Source organism: Hyperolius riggenbachi, chromosome 1 (assembly GCF_040937935.1).
Source record: "Hyperolius riggenbachi isolate aHypRig1 chromosome 1, aHypRig1.pri, whole genome shotgun sequence".
In the NCBI taxonomy this organism is placed as follows: Eukaryota; Metazoa; Chordata; class Amphibia; order Anura; family Hyperoliidae; genus Hyperolius; species Hyperolius riggenbachi.
This window is the reverse complement of record NC_090646.1, coordinates 125,245,772-125,268,828: the sequence shown is the minus strand read 5'-3', so window position 1 is coordinate 125,268,828 and position 23,057 is coordinate 125,245,772. Positions and strand designations below refer to the sequence as shown.

Genomic DNA, 23,057 nt, shown 5'->3' with positions numbered 1-23,057 from the left:
TTGCCCTCTGTAGTCCTAAACACTAAGTGGGAGGTATTGCGACCTCTTGGAGTAGATGGTGCAGTTCCCTTTGTAGTTGGACTTTTTTGAATCTCCCTTCATTTGGAAGTAATGCCTCTCAGTACAGTATCAGAGCTATACCCATGGAGCTATACCCATGTTAAAGAAAAAACTTTCTCAGCTACATGTCCACTTTTTTTCCCATGTCTGTTCTTTAAATTGCTTTGAGTGTGATAAAGTACTCTTGTAGAATGTTTGAGGCAACTTCAGTATTTTACTCTTTATTTTTAATTAATATTCTACACTTTATTTTACTCTTCTTAAAGTGGATCCGAGATGAAAAACTAACTAGAACAAGTAACTTGTCTATATATCTTATGTAAAGTTTAGATGGTTTACACAGCAAATCTAGCTGCAAACCGTTTTAATACAACAACAACAACAACAAACATTTGTAAAGTGCTTTTCTCCCGTGGGACTCAAAGCGCATAAGCATGGCTCCGACCATCGTGGTACAGAGGAAGAATTTTATAAATCTGGAAATGCCAGGCTAAACAGGTGGCTTTTCAGTCTGGATTTGAATAGCTCCAGGGATGGTGCTGTCTTTACTGGGTGTGGTAGGGAGTTCCAAAGAGTAGGGGCAGCATGACAGAAGGCTCTGTCTCCAGATTTTTTGAGGTGCACTCTGGGAGTGACCAAGTTTATAGAACTTGCTGATCTGAGGTTGTGAGAGGTGTGGTGCAGCTTCAGCAAGTCCTTCATGTATCCAGGGCCCAGATTGTGCAGGGATTTGAATGTCAGCAGTCCAATCTTGAAGAGTATTCTCCATTCTACTGGTAGCCAGTGCAGTGAGCGAAGGATCGGTGTAATGTGACAGTGGCAAGGCTGGTTTGTTAGCAATCTGGCAGCAGCATTCTGCACTAATTGCAGGCGACGCAGGTCCTTTTTGGGGAGGCCAGCATAAAGGGCATTGCAGTAGTCCAGCCGTGATGTGATGAAGGCGTGGACTAGGGTTTGAAGATCCTCTGGGGGAATCAGATGTTTAATCTTTGCAATGTTCTTCAGATGAAAGAAGGAAGATTTAACTACAGATGAAATTTGGTTTCTGAAACTCAATTCCCCATCGATTAGTACGCCAAGGCTGCGCACAAGGTTGGAGCTGTTAATGTCTGAATTCCCAATCCTGATTGGTGTTGCTTTAGGATAGAGCTGTTTTGATGGCGGGCACTGGCTTTGGACAAACAGGACCTCAGTTTTGTCAGCATTCAGTTTCAACCAGTTATCATTCATCCATGCCTGAAGCTCAGCTAAGCAAGAGTTTATTTTTGGGGTAGGGTCTGTTCCACCAGGTTTGAAGGACAGGTATAGCTGTGTGTCATCGGCGTAGCAGTGGTACGTCAGGCCATGTCGTTGGATAAGTGTACCGAGTGGCAACATGTAGATTGCAAACAGCAGAGGGGATAGGATTGATCCTTGTGGCACTCCGAATTGTAGAGGTGCAGGTTTGGACATTATAGGTCCTAGGCATACTCTCTGTGTTCTGTCAGTCAGGAATGATCTGAACCACTGGAGGACTGATCCACTGATGCCACAGTACTCCTGCAGTCTGTTAAGCAGGATTTCATGGTCAACTGTATCAAAAGCAGCTGAGAGATCCAACAGGATTAGGATGGAGCATTCCCCTCTGTCCCTTGCCATGAGCAGATCGTTGCAGACTTGGATGAGGGCTGTTTCACAGCTGTGGTGTTTCTTAAAGCCAGATTGTAGAGGGTCCAGGATGTTGTTTACTGACAGCCTGGTTTCAAGTTGCAGATAGACAGCCTTTTCAATAACTTTACCTAAGAAGGGGAGGTTGGAGACAGGTCTGTAGCTGCTCATAGCATCTGGATCCGTGGAAGGTTTTTTAAGAAGGGGCTTGATGATTCCTTCTTTTAGAGAGGTAGGAAACCTCCCTGCTTGCAGAGAGCAATTTACTATTTTGTGAAATGCTGGACCAAGCAGGTCAGGACATTTCAGCATATGTTTAGTTGGTCCAGGGTCCAGGTCGCAGGTTGTCTGGCGGAGACGACAGAGGATGTCTGAGATCTCTTCCTCACTAATACTTTTGAAGTCAGTCCAGGGTGTTAGGCTGTTTTTGCAGCTATTTCCATTCGTTGCATGAGTCTTGGGTGCTGTGGACTGAATGAGAGACCGAATAGAAGATACTTTGTCAGCAAAGTAGCAAGCAAATTTCTCGCATAGCTCCTTTGAGGGAGTTATAGTAGGTTTTAGACAGGATGGATTACATAGTCTATCAACTGTGCGGAATAGTTGGGCTGGTCTGTTGGCGGCCTTTGCGATCTCCTGTGATAGGTAGGAGGATTTTTTCTTGGTGATCGCATTTTGGTAGCTTTCCAGGTGAGAGACAAGGGTGTGTTTATCTTTTGAATTCTGAGATTTTCGCCACTTCCTTTCTAGTCTGCGCACTTCTTTCTTTAGGTCCTTTAGTGAGCTGTCAAACCACCGTGCATGGTGAAGTGGTGTAGACCGTTTGATGCGAACTGGAGCGAGGGCGTCATAGGCAGATGACACTGCATGGTTGTATATCAGGACCATGGAGTCTGGGTCTGCGCAATGATTGGTTAATGCGTCGAAGTTGAGGATATTCTGAACGTGCTGGGGTGAGACATCTTTCAGTGAACGGTATCTTATGAGTTCTTTCCCTCTGTGTTTTATCGCTGGTGCTGTCAGAGAGAAGTGGATGGTGTGGTGGTCTGACCATACCACTGGGTTTATATCCATGTGTGATATTAAAAGTCCGGAATGAAATATAAGATCCAGGGTGTGCCCTTTCGTGTGGGTGGGGAGGTTGACAGCCTGAGAGAGAATAGAATATGATTATTTATTCCTGTGATACAATGACAGGCAGCAGCCATGTTGTTTGTAAACATTACACAGAGGCAGCCTTATCTATATCTTGAGCCATCAGCCGAATCCCCTCTGCCTCTGAAATCATAGGCTAGTAACACCTCCCCCTCCTCCTGCCCAGACTGAGCTCCCATGAGCCCTTGCTACTGCCTCGGCTTTCTGAAAACCTGTGGGCGTGGCTTGTTCAGTTTATAGGGAATTAGAGTATTAAAACAAAAACAAAAAAAGTATTTGGCTTGAGGAATGCCCTATAAACCATAGGAAAGGAACACAATTATGCAATGAGTAAAAGTTAATCTCGGATCCACTTTAAATAAAGATGCACCCCTCTCCCTGGTCACAGATCTCAGGTACTGACAGGAAGTGCTGCTGGGTGTGTCTTCAGATAATACTGATTCTGTAAACAGAAATGTGGGCTTTTGATATTTCTTTTACATCTAAAGCATCATACACACGCTCAACAGCGGTCTTCTATGCAGCACAATTGTTGAACAACTTTTGTTGTGAAACAAGTTGAAACAACTAAAGTATTTTGCTATTGTTCAAAAAGCTGATAAGAAGTCCATCCAACTGTTGGAGTGACTTCTTATCAGTCTTATCAGCTGTTTGAACAATAGCAAAATACTTTTTTCAGGTGTTTCAACTTGTTTCACAACAAAAGTTGCGAAAGCACAAAAGACTGCTGTTGAGCGTGTGTATGGGCTTAAATACACGTTTATTAAAGGAAACCTAATGCTGGGGATACACGGTACGTTTCTGTACCGTGTATTGAGCAGCTGATCCGGCCAGCTGATAATATTCATTGCTCTATCCCCGTCGGCGGACAATGGCAGGGAATCGAGCGGCTGGTAAGGAGCGCCGGCGGGGACGAGCGGTAATCGATCCGCGCACGAGCGGGGACGCGGCGGGGGTCGATCCGGCGGCTAATCGGCCGCTGGATCGTCCCGTGTATTCCCAGCATAAGATTTGAGATTGTGGATGTGAGTCACAGAAGTGTGATACTTTAGGCCAGTTCTTTATTCCATGTTTTTTTCCCACATCCCAAAAAAAATACAGATAAGTCTACTGGCTTTATCTGCAGTTTTAACCTGCAGTTTACTTGAATCTGTTTAATGTTCCTATCCATAACTATGCCAGGACAACTCTTCTTCACCTCAAAATTCCCTAACCAACCAAACTCCGAATACGCTTAGCGACCTTTGTGTTAGCGGAAACCCAAAATCCAGTTGAGGATGTCAAAGCCAGAATCAATAACTTTATGGTTCGTGAAAGGATTGTCAATCTAGTACAGGATAATACAAGACGTTTGGAAAAACTTGAGGCAGCATCTGGCTGAGGTATATGGGAATTTAAAATGCTCTGTGACAAAAACTGCACAGGAATGTGGATGAACCTCCGGGGTTGGCCGGAATGGGGCCAGAAACCCAAGAGATTTTTTTTATTATTGGCATTCCCAACACTTCTTCTCTAATCTTTTCTCTTACCTACCATTTTTTCTTTCTCTTTTCCTTTTCTGGACCAAATCTAGCAGTTTCCTATAGTCTCCCCGGTATCCCGTTGTCCTCAACAGATAAGGGATACAAGGATTGCAGGAAAGTCTACACATTCAGTAAACCACATAATATCTGTTGAATTATAAGTCTGATGTGAACAGTGTACCTAGAATAGACTGACATTATTCTTAATGTGCGGAAATTTTGGGTTGCAATATGGACCACTTTGCTAACTTCTTCCAGACTTGTTTAATTACGCCCTCTTTTGAAACTATTATCTCTGCCAGAATGGGAATTTCAGTCCCGTAATGCTGCACCCCAGAGCCGAGCCTAGACAGGCACATATGAGTGGGCAGTCAAAAATGGGTAGGGGACATCATGGATGGGGAAATTTGCGGCGCACAAAATGGGCATGATCATGACTGCATGTGGGCGGGGCTAACTGTAATGTAGTTATACCAGCTAATGTAGTTACATAAAAAAAATGAAGTAAATGCACATAATGACAGACAGCGTTTCCCCAGTAAATGCATGTAATGAGAGACAGCGTTTCACCAGTAAATGCACATAATGACAGACAGCGTTTCCCCACTAAATGCATGTAATGACAGACAACCTTTCACCAGTAAATACACATAAGGACAGACAGCCAGTGTCCCCAGTATAGGTAGACAGGTGTATAGCTGTCCCCAGTTTATTAGCCAGGTGTGTATATCCGCAGTATATGTAGCCAGGTGTATAGCTGTCCCCCAGTATATGTAGCCAGGTGTATAGTTGTGCCAAGTATATATAGCCAGGTGTATGTCGCCAGGTCTATACTTTCCCCAGTAGATGTGGTCAGGACTTACCGAGTCGCGTCTCCCTGTCTGCAGGTGGGGTGGCATCGGAGTCTGAGAGAGAAGAGGAAGCTGTGGCCGCAGCGGGGAAGGGGGGGCCGTCTCCCCCCCCCCCCCTTCCCTCACCTTGGGGCTGCCCCTCTCTTCCCCCTCCAGATATCAGCGGTGGCCAGCGGCGGTAGAACACTTCCTCTTTTCCCAGCGTGGGACAGAGATCTGTGCACCGCTGCCACTACTCTGGTCTAGTCCAGAGTCTAGTACAGATCTCTCGTTCTTCTGCGCTGGGAAGCGAGGAAGTATTCTACCGCCGCTGATATCTGGAGGGGGAGCGAGAGAGGGGGAGCCCCAAGGTCAGGGAAGGGGGGAGACGACCCCCCTTTCCCCGCTGCGCCCACAGCTTCCTCTTCTCTCTGACTCCGCTGCCACCCCACCTGGAGACAGGGAGACGGGACACTGTAAGTCCTGACCACATCTACTGGGGACACCTATAGACCTGGTGACATGTACACCTGGCTACATATACTGGGGATATATACACCTGGCCTGTGCCCACAGCTTCCTCTTCTCTATCCGCTTCTCTCTCCCCTGCCACCCCTGTTTGAGGGGGCAAAGTAATTATTTAAGGGGGCAATGCCCCCTCTTGCCCCACGCTAGAGCCGGCCCTGCTGCACCCTCCCACCGATTATCGCCACTCTTTCGCTGCTAAACTGACAGCTGAGCTTCATAGGCTGATCAGGAGCCAATCAGTAATCACAGCGTTAGAAAGGAAAAAAATCTTGTGCTTCTTTCTGGAAGAAAAAAAAAAGTTTGGGCAACCTTGTTAATCATCATGATTTTCCTTTATAAATAATTAGTTGTTTCAATAAAAAAAAAGTCAGTTAAATATTATATAGGAGACACACACAGTGATATTTGAGAAGTGAAATTAAGTTTATTGGATTTACAGAGTGTGCAATAATTTAAACAAAACTAGACAGATGCATAAATTTGGGCACCACAAAATAGAAATGAAATCAATATTTAGTAGATCCTCCTTTTGCAGAAATTACAGCCTCTAAACGCTTCCTGTAGGTTCCAATGAGTCTGGGTTCTGGTTGAAGGTATTTTGGACCATTCCTCTTTACAAAACCGCTCAGGTTTGATGGCTCTGAGCATGGACAGCTCTCTTTAACTCACACCACAGATTTTCAATTCTATTCAGGTCTGGGGACTGAGATGGCAATTCCAGAACGTTTTACTTGTTCCTCTGCATGAATGCCTTAGTGGATTTTCAGCAGTGTTTAGAGTCGTCTTGTTGAAAGATCTATCCCCGGCGCAGCTTCAGCTTTGCTACCGATTCTTGGACATTGGTCTCCAGAATCTGCTAATACCGAGTGGAATCAATGCATCCCTCAACTTTGACAAGATTCCCAGTCCCTGCACTGGCCACACAGCCCCACAGCATGATGGAACCACCACCATATTTTACAGTAGGTAGCAGGTGTTTTTCTTAGAATGCTGTGTTCTTTTTCCTCCATGCATAACGCCCTAATAACTCAATTTTAGTTTCATCAGTCCACAGCACCTTATTCCAAAATGAAGCTGGCTTGTCCAACTGTGCTTTAGCATACCTCAAGCGGCTCTGTTTGTGCTGTGGGTGGAGAAAAGGCTTCCTCTGCATCACTCTCACATACAGCATCTCCTTGTGTAAAGTGCGCCAATGGTTGAACGATGCACAGTGACTCCATCTGCAGCAAGATGATGCTGTAGGCCTTTGGTGCTGGTCTGTGGGTTGACTCTGACTGTTCTCACCATTCGTCGCTTCTGTTTATCCGAGATTTTTCTTAGTCTGCCACTTTGAGCCTTAACTTGAACTGAGCCTGTGATATTCCATTGCCTCAATATGTCCCTAACTGTGGAAACAAACAGCTGAAATCTGAGACAGCTTTCTGTATCCTTCCCCTAAACCATGATGGTGAACAATCTTTGTCTTCAGGTCATTTGAGAGTTGTTTTGAGACCCCCATGTTGCAACTCTTCAGAGAAAATTAACAGGAGGGAAACTTACAATTGACCCCCTTAAATACTCTTGCGCATATTTAGATTCACCTGTGTATTTAAGTCAGGGGTTACTGAGCTTACCAAGCCAATTTGAATTCAAATAATTAGTTCTAAAGGTTTTGGAAGCAATAAAATGACAACAGTGCCCATATTTATGCACCTGCCTAATTTAATTTAAACAATTATTGCACACTTTTTGTAAATCCAATATACTTCATTTCGCTTCTCAAATATCACTGTGTGTGTCTCCTATATGATATATTTAACATATGTAACAACCAATGATTTATACAGGAAAATCATGACGATTGACAAGGTTGCCCAAACTTTAGCACCCCACTGTGTGTCACAGCAGAATTCCAGCACTGTGGTTGGCATTGCCTATGACTACACAGCTATGTTGCTTGCATTGGTTGGAGGTCACATGACACTTAAATGTTAGGATAGGTGTTATAATGGGCCTATTTTACTCTATGTTCTTTGGGGTTATTATAACAAGCATACAATCTACAAATCAAAATAAAGTATTCCAGATAAAAACCAGCCTGTTCACTAAATGACCCAGTGCAGAGAGTACGGGGACAGGGTGCCTGTGTAACATACATGTGGTTGTGTGACATGTTCATGTCTTTCACTGGTGCCCACATTCCACACTGAGTCAGTGTTATTATAGCCTGTAATTGAATCAGGACTCTGCACTGTGTTCCGCATGTCATCGGCAGGGAAAGTGCTAAGACCTGTGATTCTGAAAATGGAAAAAGGAGTTTTGCACTTTCATGTCATTGGCTTGGTAGACTTTTCTGTGATGGTGTGCAGCACTTATTCACCATAGAATAACAGAAGGTAATTGAGCTGTTCTGTGACTCTGGTGATGCTGTGCAGGTGTGCGCTCTACAGCTCAGGCTCAGTGTATATGGGCTGGAGGTAGGAGAAAGGAATGCTTCTCTGGGCCAGTCTCATTGTGAAGCCATCTGATTTTCACCCAGCTACAGGAAGCAGGAAATTGGGCTTCTAAAGGCCCATACACACGTCGGATTTTCATGAACGACGGGTCGTTTGAACGTCCCGTCCAGTCGTTCGCCCGCCAAATCGGGCGTGTGTACAGACTGTCGTTCGCGTGATAAGACTGAGTTGGAGCGATCCGACCCGTTGTTCGAAAAAATCCGACGTGTGTATGGGCCTTAACACTAACTGGAATTCAAGATCTGCATCACATTATAGAGATATAGAATCTCTAGCCATAGCTCCCAGCTGTCCCTTTTTCAGAGGCACAGTCCCTCTTTGGGAACAAAATACCTCTGTCCCTCTTTCAGGACTGATGTATAGATCTATATTAATATATGTATTTTTTTTTTCGACTAAAAATGTGTTTAATTGGCTCTACACTTTACTCCAATGCTTTAAATTAATACATTTCTTATTCTTAAATGTTAATATGGAGGAAATGAACCAGGTTAGAAAGGACCAGTGTGTTTTTTTAATTTAATAAAACTACATATTTGTCCTATGAAATCTTTATAGTACCCTTGACTTGGGGTGTGCCGGGAGCTTTATTAGAGGTGTGATTAGAGGTGTGATTAGGGGTGTGGCATGGGTGTGGCTTAAGTGTCCCTCTTTCCTATCTCAAAAAGTTGGGTGGTATGCATCTAGTCTAGCATCTGCAAAACCTGTACATAGATACCAGATGCCTTACAAATTGTATGGGATAATGCAACTGTATTAGAGAATTCAGCATTTTATATCAGTATTCTACCTTCCAAGTACAACCAATGAAGGCCTAAGTAAACTTATTTGTTGCTAAGCTGTTTTCAGCTATGTGTGGCAGTGTTACCCAGCGGCAGAAAAATAGACTTATGTTGCATCTGAGCTCAGCAACCGGTGTGGTACATTGGCTCAAATCTGAATATGGCCTTGCCAGGTGTAATCTGATTAGAAAGCAGTTGGCACAGTGCTAGCATTTATTTATGATTTTGTAACAGAGTTCTATTACACAAGTGTTTGTCCTGGATTGCTTTTAGTCATGTTGTGCTATTTATCTCTTCTTTTCCATAGAACCTCCATTTACTTGGTGCAACTGCTATCGAGGACAAACTTCAAGACAATGTACCAGAGACCATCGAGACCCTGGTGAAAGCAGACATTAGGATTTGGATTCTAACAGGAGATAAACAAGAGACCGCTATCAATATTGGTAAAGTATTACTTTCCAACTTAAAGGACCACTATTGTGAATTTATAATGCATACTTATAAAATGTACGTTTCTCCCAGAGTTAAATGTACTATGCATTACTTTTTTCCTATGTTGATATCACTTACAGTAGGTAGTAAAAAGCTGACAGATCTGACATGTTTTGAACTAGTCCATCTCCTCATGGAGGATTCCCAGTACTGTATAACCTTTATTCTTTACAAAAGCACACCTTGGAAAGGTTCTGTACAAAGATGTCCGCCAGCTTCCCTATTCATTTGCACACCATTTTGGTAGTTGGACTGAGCAACTGCAGTTCAGTAAGTGCTTTTGTAAATAAATAAAAAAAACCTAGAATCCCCCCATGTGGCGATGGACTAGTACAACACCTGACAGATCCACTACCTACTATAAGGGCCCATTTCCACTATCGCGAGTCTGCATGTGTTTTCTGCACGCAAATTCGCACAACCAATACAACTTAATTAGCCTGTTTCCACTTGTCAGGAAAACAGAGCGTTTTTCTGTGCAGGAAAAATCTGCACAGCAGAGCTATCAGAATTCGTAGGTGTGCGATTCGCATGCAATGTAATTCATGGGAAAATTGCATGCATTTTCGCTATGATTTCGCCTAAAATCAATGTAAAAGCACACAGGCACTGACATGGTTAAATTCACATACTTACAAAAAAACAAAAACGTACGCAAATTCGTGGTCAAATTTGCATCCGCGTGCAAATTCGTTTTCGCATTTTCCACAACGAATTCGCACCACACAAATGGAAACGGGCCCTAAGTGACAGTGACATTATAGTGCATTTTACTGCGGGAGAAATGTATGAATGTAGTTTAAATTTGACTTGCAGTGTTTAGCTATAACTCTATAGATGAGGTTCCAGGATTAGTTGTTAGGGCTCGTTCATTTGGATGGTTGAAAGCTGCATTCGTTGAGCATTCTCCAATTGCTCTGTCCCCTAGAATTAATGAGTTACCCAAATTGGTCATGTGCAATTTGGACAGCAGCTTGGCTGTGGCAATCATAGACCCCTACATTGTGCCCTTGTGTCATCTTTGTCCCCATTCCCCGGAACGCAGGAGACCTGTGATTTCCAAATCCTGTAGCACTACACTTGAAATTTCACACCAAGCGATCAGGCATTTATACATTTAGGTTGTCTTAAAGGACACCTGAGGCGAAAATAAACTAAATGATTGTAGCGATCTTCCTTCTCCTAAAAACAACTTTTTAAGATATTCCACGGTTTTATTTTATGTTTCAATCTACTTTTTACGTTTTAACTGGTTTATGGTTTTTACTCAATGACCTATTCATTAAAGTATGCCAGAGCTAAAATAAATGAACTGTTGCTCTCAGAAGCCATTTTCTGCTAGGAAACTGTTTTATAGTTGGAATGTCTTATCAGTGAGAGTCACATTGTAGTCACTTCCTGTCTGAGTCGGGACTGAGTCAGCCACTTACATACCTGATATTTAACTCCTTCAGGCAGAGAAAGAAAAAAAGGAACACTGCATAGTTATTTGTGTGCTTGGCACTGTACATACACATGTCTATCTCATCATGTCACGTCACCTCGGGTATCTTTTAAGTAGGTATAGCCTCATGTGGTTTTCACGCTAGCTACACTGGATTCTGCTACTGCTTAAGGGCTTAAGGTGGCCATATACTTATAGATTTGCAGCAGATCCAACCATCAGATAGATTCCTGTCAAATACCTCAGGTTGAATCTGACAGGAATTTATCTGATGTGTGCAACACACTAGGAACAGATTTCCAATAGATTTCAGAATGAAATCTATTGAAAATTGATCGAAATGCATTATAGCACCATTCAGTCCAATGCAACCCTATGGGCCATCGATCTGCTGCCAGCAGCTGATCGACCTAGATTTTCCATCTGGACCGATTAAGCAAATCGATCGAAATTGGACAGAAATCAATCGGTCGATCATGCATCCTGCTGCATCGATCTCTAGCTGATTCGATCATAGTCGTCGAATTGGCTGTCGATCGATGGCTGAAATCGACCAGTGTATGGGCCCTTTTAGATCTACTTGCTTCTAATCTAACATTTCTTTAATTGCAGTTTGAAGCATTTTATAATCCATTTTCCATTTAGGTCCTGTAGGTGGCACTGTTGTTTTGCGGCCATATGTCGTTTTTTTAATATACTGGTAACTATGTACACATATAATCCTGATAATCCTTCCATGTTACAAAGGTCTGTGTGGTAATATTAAGACTATTTTTGTGACAAAGGCAACTAACATCCGGATACATCTTGCTGTAGGATTCATATCTTTTGTCATTAAGTGGTCCTTTGACCAGTTTGGTGATTGGGTCTGTGTCACTTGGCTATTAATATTTTAACCTGGTGAACTGCTGTAAAACCATGTACAGGTGGGGTTTGTAGAATCATGAAGAGCAAAGTTCAGTGTGCCAGGACATCTGTGCCTATAGGCTCCTGTGAGGTAAATCCGGGCCTGCCTGACACCCTGAAGTACTCAGTAGTGAGCGTTACTGACCTGCTGCTCCGCTTTGGTTATCCTATTGAAGGAGAGAGGGGGATGTGTGAGACACCCTACCCACATCCAACTCTGGGGAATAACAAAACATAGTGAGAATGATTTAACTTTTCAGGCCGTTGAGACCCAACATCATTCTTTTTACTCAGTCCTCTGCAGCACCACTTGCACGCTAGGCAACTTTTAAAGCTATGCTTAAAAATACTGCATATTTTTCAGAACTGCAATATAAGTCTGATTATGTAACTTAATGAATTTTCAGATGAGCTGAGTAGATCTTCTGATTTAAAATGTCGGTGTATTTTTGAAAAATCCTCTGTAGGTCATTGTAAATGAAAGTGGCTATAAAGGTGTGTCAGGAGTATGGGGGCAGAATACATGATGGGCTAGAGGCAGCAGGAGTATGGGGCCAGAGTGCCTGATGGGCTAGAGGCAGCAGGAGTATGGGGACAGAGTGCCTGATGGGCTAGAGGCAGCAGGAGTATGGGGACAGAGTGCCTGATGGGCTAGAGGCAGCAGGAGTATGGGGACAATGCCTGATGAGCCAGAGGCAGCGGGAGTATGGGTACAATGCCTGATGAGCCAGAGGCAGCAGGACTATGGGGACAATGCCTGATGGGCCAGAGGCAGCAGGAGTATGGGAGCAGAGTGCCTGGTGGGCCAGAGGCAGCAGGAGTATGTGGACAGTGTGCCTGAGGGGCCAGAGGTTGCAGCAGGAGTATGGGGACAGTGCCTGATGAACCAGAGGCAGCAGGAGTATGCGGACAGTGCCTGATGAACCAGAGACAGCAGAAGTATTGGGACAGTGCCTGATAAGCCAGAGACAGCAGAAGTATGGGGACTATGCCTGATGAAATAGTTATAGTTATTTTGGTTGAAAAAAGACATACGTCCATCGAGTTGAACTAGTATAAAGTACAACACCAGCCTGCTCGCTCACATATCCCTGTTGATCCAGAGGAAGGCGAAAAAACCCTTACAAGGCATGGTCTAATTAGCCCCAAAAGGGAAAAATTCCTTCCCGACTCCAGATGGCAATCAGATAAAATCCCTGGATCAACATCATTAGGCATTATTGTAGCCATGGATGACTTTCAACGCAAGGAAAGCATCTAAGCCCCTTTTAAATGCAGGTATAGAGTTTGCCATAACGACTACCTGTGGCAATGCATTCCACATCTTAATTACTCTTACTGTAAAGAACCCTTTCCTAAATAAATGGCTAAAACGTGTTTCCTCCATGCGCAGATCATGTCCTCTAGTCCTTTGAGAAGGCCTAGGGACAAAAAGCTCATCCGCCAAGCTATTATATTGCCCTCTGATGTATTTATGCATGTTAATTAGATCCCCTCTAAGGCGTCCTTTCTCTAGACTAAATAAACCCAGTTTATCTAACCTTTCTTGGTAAGTAAGACCTTCCATCCCACGTATCAATTTTGTTGCTAGTCTCTGCACCTGCTCTAAAACTGCTATATCTTTTTTGTAGTGTGGTGCCCAGAACTGAATTCCATATTCCAGATGTGGCCTTACTAGAGAGTTAAACAGGGACAATATTATGCTAGCATCTCAAGTTTTTATTTCCCTTTTAATGCATCCCAAAATTTTGTTAGCTTTAGCTGCAGCGGCTTGGCATTGAGTACAATTATTTAACTTGTTGTCGATGAGTACTCCTAAGTCCTTCTCCAAGTGTGATGTCCCCAACTGTATCCCATTTATTTTGTATGGTGCTAGACCATTGGTACGATAAAAATGCATGACTTTACATTTTTTAACATTGAATTTCATCTGCCATGTATGTGCCCATATAGCCATCCTATCCAGATCCTGTTGCAATATGACACTATCTTCCTGAGAGTTGATGATTCTGCACAATTTTGTATCATCTGCAAAAATGGCAACATTGCTCACTACTGCATCTACTAGGTCATTAATGAATAAATTGAAGAGCACTGGACCCAGAACAGACCCCTGTGGGACCCCACTGCTAACAGTCTCCCATTTTGAGTACGATCCATTGACCACAACTCTTTGTTTTCTGTCCATTAGCCAGTTCCCTATCCATGAACACAGACTCTTCCCCAGTCCTTGCATCCTCAACTTTTGCACCAGACTTTTGTGGGGAACAGTGTCGAAGGCCTTTGCAAAGTCCAAGTATATCACATCTACAGCATTCCCAATATCCATATTAGCATTCACTACCTCATAAAAGCTGAGCATGTTAGTCAAACAGGACCTGTCTTTAGTAAACCCATGTTGATGCTGAGAAATAAGATTATTTTCTACTATGAAGTCATGTATAGTATCTCTTAGTAACCCCTCAAATAGTTTGCATACAACTGATGTTAAGCTTACAGGTCTATAATTTCCTGGATCTGATTTTTTGCCCTTCTTAAATAATGGGAAAACGTGGGCTGTACGCCAATCCACTGGGACTCTGTCAGTTGAAAGGGAGTCACAAAAGATAAGATAAAGGGGTTTATCTATTACTGAACTTAATTCCCTTAGGACCTGAGGATGCATGCCATCCGGGCCAGGTGCCTTGTCTATTTTTAATTTATTTAGTCTTGCCTTCACTTCTTCCTGCGAGTATTTAATATTACAGTTAGAAGATTGAGACTCTTCTGTCTCTGTAATTTGCAACAGTGCTGTTTCCTTTGTGAAGACAGAAGCAAAGAAAGCATTTAATAACTCTGCCTTACCTTGGCCATCCACCATTGAGTTCCCACCCTCATCCTTTAGGAGTCCTATACAGTCAACCTTTCTTTTTTTACAGTTAATGTACTTGTAAAACTTTTTGGGGTTAGATTTGATATCCCTAGTGATTTGATTTTCAGATTCAATCTTTGCCAGCCTAATTTCTTTTTTACAATTTTTATTGCACTCCTTATAATTGCTTAGTGCAGCCTCAGTCACCTCCTGTTTTAGGACCTTATAGGCATTCTTTTTCCTCTTCATTTTATCTTTAACCTTTCTATTCATCCATAGAGGCCTTTTTTATTCCTCGATATTTTGTTTCCATATGGGATATACATATTACAATATTGATTTAGTATAAGTTTAAACGCATGCCATTTCCCCTCAGTGTCCTCCCCTTGTAGTACATTATCCCAGTTCACCAAACGTAGTGCCTGCCTAATTTGATTGAACTTTGCTTTTCTAAAATTCATAGTTTTAGTGGTCCCGCTGCCCCGTGGCCTATCAGTCACCAGATCAAATGTTATCATGTTGTGATCACTATTTCCCAAATGTTCTTGAACCTGCACATTTGATACATTATCTGGTCTATTAGAAATGATCAGATTCAGTAACTCATTCCCCCTAGTTGGTTCCGTTACCATTTGAGTCAAGTAATTGTCCTGTGCTGCCAGAAATCCGCTGTTTTTACCAGAATGGGTAGCCTCAATACCCCAGTCAATGTCTGGAAAGTTGAAGTCGCCCATAATTATGACCTCATTTTTACTTGCAGCTTTTTCAATCTGCTGTAGTAATCACAGTTCTGCAGCTTCATTAATATGAGGTGGCCTGTAGCATACCCCAATAAGCAATTGGCAACTTTTGGCAACATCTTCGCAATCTTCCTCCATCTCATCGTTGACGACAGCTGTAAAAGAATTCTTAACAAAGAGACAAACCCCTCCACCTTCTTTCCCAGTTCTGAGCCAGAGGCAGCAGGAGTATGGTGACAGTGCCTGATGAGCCAGGTGTAGCAGGAGTATGGGGACAATGCCTGATGAGCCAGAGGCAGCAGGAGTATGGGGACAATGCCTGATGAGCCAGAGGCAGCAGGAGTATAGGGACACAGTGCCTGATGAGACAGGTGTAGCAGGAGTATTGGGACAATGCCTGATGAGCCAGAGGCAGCAGGAGTATGGGGACAGTGCCTGATGAGCCAGAGGCAGCAGGAGTATGGGGACAGTGCCTGATGAGCCAGAGGCAGCAGGAGTATGGGGACAGTGCCTGATGAGCCAGAGGCAGCAGGAGTATGGGGACAGTGCCTGATGAGCCAGAGGCAGCAGGAGTATGGGGACAGTGCCTGATGAGCCAGAGGCAGCAGGAGTATGGGGACAGTGCCTGATGAGCCAGAGGCAGCAGGAGTATGGGGACAGTGCCTGATGAGCCAGAGGCAGCAGGAGTATGGGGACAGTGCCTGATGAGCCAGAGGCAGCAGGAGTATGGGGACAGTGCCTGATGAGCCAGAGGCAGCAGGAGTATGGGGACAGTGCCTGATGAGCCAGAGGCAGCAGGAGTATGGGGACAGTGCCTGATGAGCCAGAGGCAGCAGGAGTATGGGGACAGTGCCTGATGAGCCAGAGGCAGCAGGAGTATGGGGACAGTGCCTGATGAGCCAGAGGCAGCAGGAGTATGGGGACAGTGCCTGATGAGCCAGAGGCAGCAGGAGTATGGGGACAGTGCCTGATGAGCCAGAGGCAGCAGGAGTATGGGGACAGTGCCTGATGAGCCAGAGGCAGCAGGAGTATGGGGACAGTGCCTGATGAGCCAGAGGCAGCAGGAGTATGGGGATAGTGCCTGATGAGCCAGAGGCAGCAGGAGTATGGGGACAGTGCCTGATGAGCCAGAGGCAGCAGGAGTATGGGGACAGTGCCTGATGAGCCAGAGGCAGCAGGAGTATGGGGACAGTGCCTGATGAGCCAGAGGCAGCAGGAGTATGGGGACAGTGCCTGATGAGCCAGAGGCAGCAGGAGTATGGGGACAGTGCCTGATGAGCCAGAGGCAGCAGGAGCATGGGGACACAGTGCCTGATGAGCCAGAGGCATGAGGAGTATGGGGACAGAGTGCCTGATCGGCTAAAGGCAGCAGGAGTATGGGGACAGAGTGCCTAATGGGCCAGAGGCAGCAGGAGTATAGGGACAATGTCTGATGAGCCAGGGACAGCAGGAGTATCGGGACAGTGCATGATGAGCCAGGGACAGAAGGAGTATGGGGACACAGTGCCCGATGAGCCAGGGGCAGCAGGAGTATTGGGACAATGCCTGATGAGCCAGAGGCAGCAGGAGTATGGGGACACAGTGCCTGATGAGCCAGAGGCATGAGGAGCATGGGGACAATGCCTGATGAGCCAGAGCCAGCAGGAGTGTGTGGACAGTGCCTGATGAGCCAGAGGCAGCAGGAGTATGGGGACACAGTGCCTGATGAGCCTGAGGCAGCAGGAGTATGGGGACAATGCCTGATGAGCCAGGTGTAGCAGGAGTATTGGGACAATGCTTGATGAGCCAGGTGTAGCAGGAGTATTGGGACAATGCCTGATGAGCCAGAGGCAGCAGGAGTATGGGGACAATGCCTGATGAGCCAGAGGCAGCAGGAATATGGGGACAATGCCTGATGAGCCAGAGGCAGCAGGAGTATGGGGACACAGTGCCTGATGAGACAGGTGTAGCAGGAGTATTGGGACAATGCCTGATGGGCTAAAGGCAGCAGGAGTATGGGGACAGACTGCCTAATGGGCCAGAGGCAGCAGGAGTATGGGGACAGTGCCTGATGAGCCAGGGACAGCAGGAGTATGGGGACACAGTGCCCGATGAGCCAGGGGCAGCAGGAGTATTGGGACAATGCCTGATGGGCTAAAGGCAGCAGGAGTATGGGGACAGACTGCCTAATGGGCCAGAGGCAGCAGGAGTATGGGGACAGTGCCTGATGAGCCAGGGACAGCAGGAGTATGGGGACACAGTGCCTGATGAGCCAGAGGCATGGGGACAATGCCTGATGAGCCAGAGCCAGCAGGAGCGTGTGGACAGTGCCTGATGAGCCAGAGACAGCAGGAGTATGGGGACACAGTGCCTGATGAGCCTGAGGCAGCAGGAGTATGGGGACAATGCCTGATGAGCCAGCTGTAGCAGGAGTATTGGGACAATGCCTGATGAGCCAGGTGTAGCAGGAGTATTGGGACAATGCCTGATGAGCCAGGTGTAGCAGGAGTATTGGGACAATGCCTGATGAGCCAGAGGCAGCAGGAGTATGGGGACAATGCCTGATGAGCCAGAGGCAGCAGAAGTATGGGGACAATGCCTGATGAGCCAGAGGCAGCAGGAGTATGGGGACAATGCCTGATGAGCCAGAGGCAGCAGGAGTATGGGGACAATGCCTGATGAGCCAGAGGCAGCAGGAGTATGGGGACAATGCCTGATGAGCCAGAGGCAGCAGGAGTATGGGGACAATGCCTGATGAGCCAGAGGCAGCAGGAGTATGGGGACAATGCCTGATGAGCCAGAGGCAGCAGGAGTATGGGGACAATGCCTGATGAGCCAGAGGCAGCAGGAGTATGGGGACAATGCCTGATGAGCCAGAGGCAGCAGGAGTATGGGGACAATGCCTGATGAGCCAGAGGCAGCAGGAGAATGGGAGCAGAGTGCCAGATGAGCCAGAGGCAGCAGGAGTATGGGGACACAGTGCCTGTTGAGCCAGAGGCATGAGGAGTATGGGGACAGAGTGCCTGATGGGCTAGAGGCAGCAGGAGTATGGGGACAATGCCTGATGAGCCAGAGGCAGCAGGAGTATGGGGACATAGTGCCTAATGAGCCAGAGGCATGAGGAGAATGAGAACAGTTTTATGGTTTTTTTTTTGTTTTTTTTTCCCTCCAAAGAGGCTAATTCAATTATGCAGTGTATGTTCATTATTAATGAGAACTTTTTTCAGCCTTTTAAATGCAAGGTACATTTGCTCTGTAGAAACTGCTGCAGTTTTACAGGCAGTTTGTATAACTAAACGGTCTTTAGTTTGCTGCCCAGAGCAGCCCTTTCAAAATGAAGCCATTGCCACAGGCAGGAGATTCTCGGCTACCAGACACAGTCCTCACATGCTTGTCCCACATTATCCTACCGCAATCTGCCTCTCTGTATGGCCAGCTTTAGCATTAGACATCTCTTCAGCTGCGAACTGTCTGCATTAGTGTGTTTCACATTCATATAACTTTTAATAAGCAATGAAGACAGACTTGTCATCAGTAATTGCATGATTTGTGTCCGCGTCTGAGAGCTCCGCATCACTGCACAGTGTAATTCTGCACTGCTGTACCGCTTTGTCTGGGATAGAATTAGCCCGTATCTTGTGGGGAGATATTTCAGGAACCGCACAGCTTTTACTAATGGATCTTGGAATTTATGGCTTCTGTGGGAATCTGCTCTTTCACCATGTGTTACATGTAGGATATATCAATTTTCTGGTATGCCTTTAATGTGCTGCCTGAGCAGCGAGGCTGGGAGACATAAGAAATCATCTGATTTTGCTGTCAGAGTCCTTCATTCCATCTTCTTTGTAACTGCTGGTGGCTTCCGCTATAATGCCTGGGATGGTGCACTAAAAGTGAAGCACTGCACCAAGCCAGCTCTCCTGATCACAGATAAAAAGCGGGTTTAAAACCGCGGTGTGGACACCCATAACTCTTCCAGCTCACAGACGCAGCATAAAACCAACTGTAGCAAAAGTACTTAGCAATAATTCTTCTGTATTCACTCACAGCTCTAACCTACATGAGCACATACATTGGTTTCTTTCTCCTTCATTGAGAGTGTAAAGTGCTACAATATCTTCTTAAAGGGGACCAAGCACAACTTTTTTTTTCTGCAATCTATCCTAGTTTTCTAATAGCTGTAGGAGCTGCCATGTTCCCCTCTCTAGCTTCCAATTATTTTTCCAGGGGAACGTGTGACAATAGCATCTGTGGCTTCTCTAAACTCTTTGAAGCTGTTGCTTGCTCTCAGCTAATGAGTGCAGTAAAATAATTACATCAGTCCTTATCCGCCTGAATTTTCTGTGGCCGGTCAGGCTTCGGAAGTAAGGTAGTAAAGGCCTCTGCTAAACTTTTAAATGTAGTCAAGTAGAGAGAGAGGAAAGGCTGGCACTGCTGCAGTAGCTTGTTTTATTGTTGTGAAAAAAATGTCATAAGTGCAAATTACAAAAGGTATATTGAATAAATATTACACATACCAAAGGTGAGAGGCGGCACAGTGGTAGTGGTGGGTGATGGGTACAGGAAGCTGCGCTTCTACGGAGGCTACAAATGCATATGCAATGGCTTCTGTTTAAATATCGCCAGAAAGCCGGCGTGTGACGTCACGTGGTAGCACCACCCTATAATCTGCAATACGTGTGCGCACGCCTGGAACGCATGCCGCCTAGAATGTATGTGAGCCAAATTGGTTCTCGTGTCAAGCATTATTATGCTTGGCGTAAGAAAGGACGCGATGGAGGGGATACTCCATCTAACGGCTGAATTCAGTTAGGCACCAAAAGGCATAAAAAAGGCACGCTGATGGAGTATGTCTAAGAAGAGGCATACCTAGACCCAGTAGTGCATGTTCATTATACGTATGTATCCACGCTGTAGTGCCACCCTACTGCAACCTCTCTGGCCAAACTTTTAAATGTAAAAAGAGGTAAAATTGAGTTTTTTTTAATGAGCTACATTGTTGGCATGCATTTTTAATGTGCATTTGAGAGGCTCTTGTTGCTAAAATTGGTGCTTGGTATGGGTGAGCCCGACTCGTCCAGGAAAGAATAGCTGAAACAGCATGAAGGAGTCGGGCTCATCCAGCAGTTCCAAGGTAGGGTTCAGTTTTGTTAGCATGTTTTTGCATTAAAATCCACATTCAGATCCAGTTTTGTGTGCTCTGAAAACCTGCATGTGAAAATTCGCACACGAAAATAAATTTTAAAGTGAACCTCCGGACTAAAAATTGACTCAGCAGCACTGAAAAGGCTTGGTGTTTCTTTAACAGTTTCACAGCATCAGAACTTTTCTCTTGCTTCTCTTTTCTCTTGTTTCTCTTGCACATGCCTTATTTTTAGCTGCACGGAAGAAATTTGCCCGGGCTTTTTTCCCCTGATGCTGTGCAAAGCATGATGGGATTTCTGATGTTCTCGTTCTGCTGTTTTGGTGCAATTTTTTTTTTTTTACATTTTGAATTTGACATTTGAAGCCTAGCGTGTGCAGCTGGGAGGGGTAATCAGGACACAGGACAGTTGGAACTGTGTCTCATGCTCCCTGTCACCTCCTTTCAACCAAAAAGATGGCTGCCCCCATGACAAAGATGGCAGCCCCCATGAATCACAAACATTTGCCTGTTCTTTTAAAACCGGGTGGGTAAGAGATTATATTACCTATCTATTCTAATATAACTAATGTAAGTTGATGACAGTATGTTTGTTTAGGCTGAAGTTCCCCTTTAATGTGAAAAAATGCATGTGAAAATCTGCACGGTTTCTGCCAAAAAGTTGTAGTGGGGAAATTGTGGCCTGGCGGAAAGGGAAGATTAAATTCCATTTATGTTTTGGCCTGACTGTGTATGAAACTTTTATTATACTCAAAATGTTTACTAGAACCTCGCATGACACATTTTGGTAAGTTACAGGCAAAAATTTCAGCAAAATTAATTGAACCAAGTTTTGCACAGAAATCCAGCAGAAACTGAATGCCAGGGAGAAGTCTGTGACGTCATTGGATTTGACATTGTACAGGAATGACATTAGTGTATACTTTAAAAAAAAAATTATGCTCTGCAATAAGTAAAGGCAGATAGGCGTTACTTATTGCTGAAGACAATAGGAGAGCTTTGTTCTTCTGTGAAGGAACTAGTTGTGGTTGAAAACACAGTTGGTGTAAAACACCTTACTGAGGTTCATTTTAAAGCAAACCTGAAGTGAAAATAAACTAAAATGATTAATTGTATGTTTTTACTAAAGGTAAGTTAAACATGGAACTGAGGCTCACATTTTTAAGTTGAGAATGAAGCGCTTAAACTGAACAGCAGCCCTGCAAGTTCGGTCTTTCTGAATGACCCTTTCAACTTTCCAGCACTAAATGAGCTAATGAGAATCCTTCTTTCACTTTTTCAGCCTCTATTTACTCTTCAGTAAGCCAGACTGAATTCAGCAGGGTGTTCAAAATGCTCATTTACATAGATAACCACTCCAGCTCTTTAACTCTTGTTGTTCTTGAAAACAGAAAAGGGACTTCAGACGGTTTCTTAGTAGAGCTAGTACTGCATATGCCTATGTTTATCTCGTCATGTCACATATCACTTCAGATTTGCTTTACAGTAGACCTGTAGAGGAAAAAAGAGCCCCTGAGGTGGCATGCCTATAAATCCACCACCAGAAGATTTGGGTGCAGGGTAAAGCCGATAAATGGCTTTCCCTGCACCTGCACAAGTCACGGTGGTGTTAATTACTATTCCCTATCCAGGCGGCCATGTATAGTGAGGGAAAGACATAATTTAGCTTCCAGCTATCGCTGGTGACAGTGTTTTTGTAGCAATTTGTGTTCCGTCTTTGGACGGCACCCAACTTACTCACTGAGCACTGCTATAGCCGTAATTTCTATTACGGCCTATGGTGGCACCGGCTGCGCCCAAATCTCCTGTGCTTTTTTCACAGCACTCGCTGAGGGGTACTTGCCTCAGGAGGGGGAAGCCTCTGGATCCAAGGAGGGTTTCACTGTCTCCCTCCACTAGTCAGATCTACACCGGGGCAGCCCTGAGCACAGAGCCGCAACATTTACATTGCCTGCCTTGAGCAGACACACTAGCGGCTCTCTTCTCGGGCTTCAGTTGAAATGACCGCGCCCAGTTGGGTCTGCGCTATTGCGTAAACTGCTCATGCCTGCGCATAGAGCGGACCTGATTGGACGCGGCTATTTCATGCTGGAGCCCGAGCGGAGAGCTGCTATAGTGTGCCTGTGCGAGGCTCACGACAAGCTGATCTTGGAGGGTCCCAGCGCTAGATCCCCTCTGCCGAGGAGGAAGGGGAAGCCTCTGGATCTTCCTGAGGTAAGTTCCTCCTAGGGGCAATTTTATTTGCTATGGGTACGCTCTTTAGTCATTACTCACATAAGCCTAACAATCAGTTTTCCACATTAGGAGATAAGCAATGGAAAATGTATGCCGGAAAAATTACATTAACTAAAATAACCATACATATACTTTTATTTAACACATTCGGGAATTCACCTTTAATACAGAGATAGCTTCCATTACAGTTCCAAAAAACAAGGTGTTTGTTCCCCATTGTAGATAACATGAATCCATTGAAATT

At 44.9% G+C, this 23,057-nt stretch overlaps 1 protein-coding gene across 7 annotated transcripts in view; it reads left to right on the top strand.

Annotated features, from left to right (window-relative positions):
- Positions 1–23,057, top strand: part of ATP8A1 (ATPase phospholipid transporting 8A1) — a 354,609-nt gene that overhangs the window by 247,485 nt on the left and 84,067 nt on the right. For all 7 annotated transcript variants that reach the window (XM_068278517.1, XM_068278515.1, XM_068278516.1 and 4 more), the window contains one exon: positions 9,328–9,466. In XM_068278517.1, the coding sequence (XP_068134618.1) occupies positions 9,328–9,466 (139 nt within the window). The remainder of the gene's footprint in view (positions 1–9,327; positions 9,467–23,057) is intronic.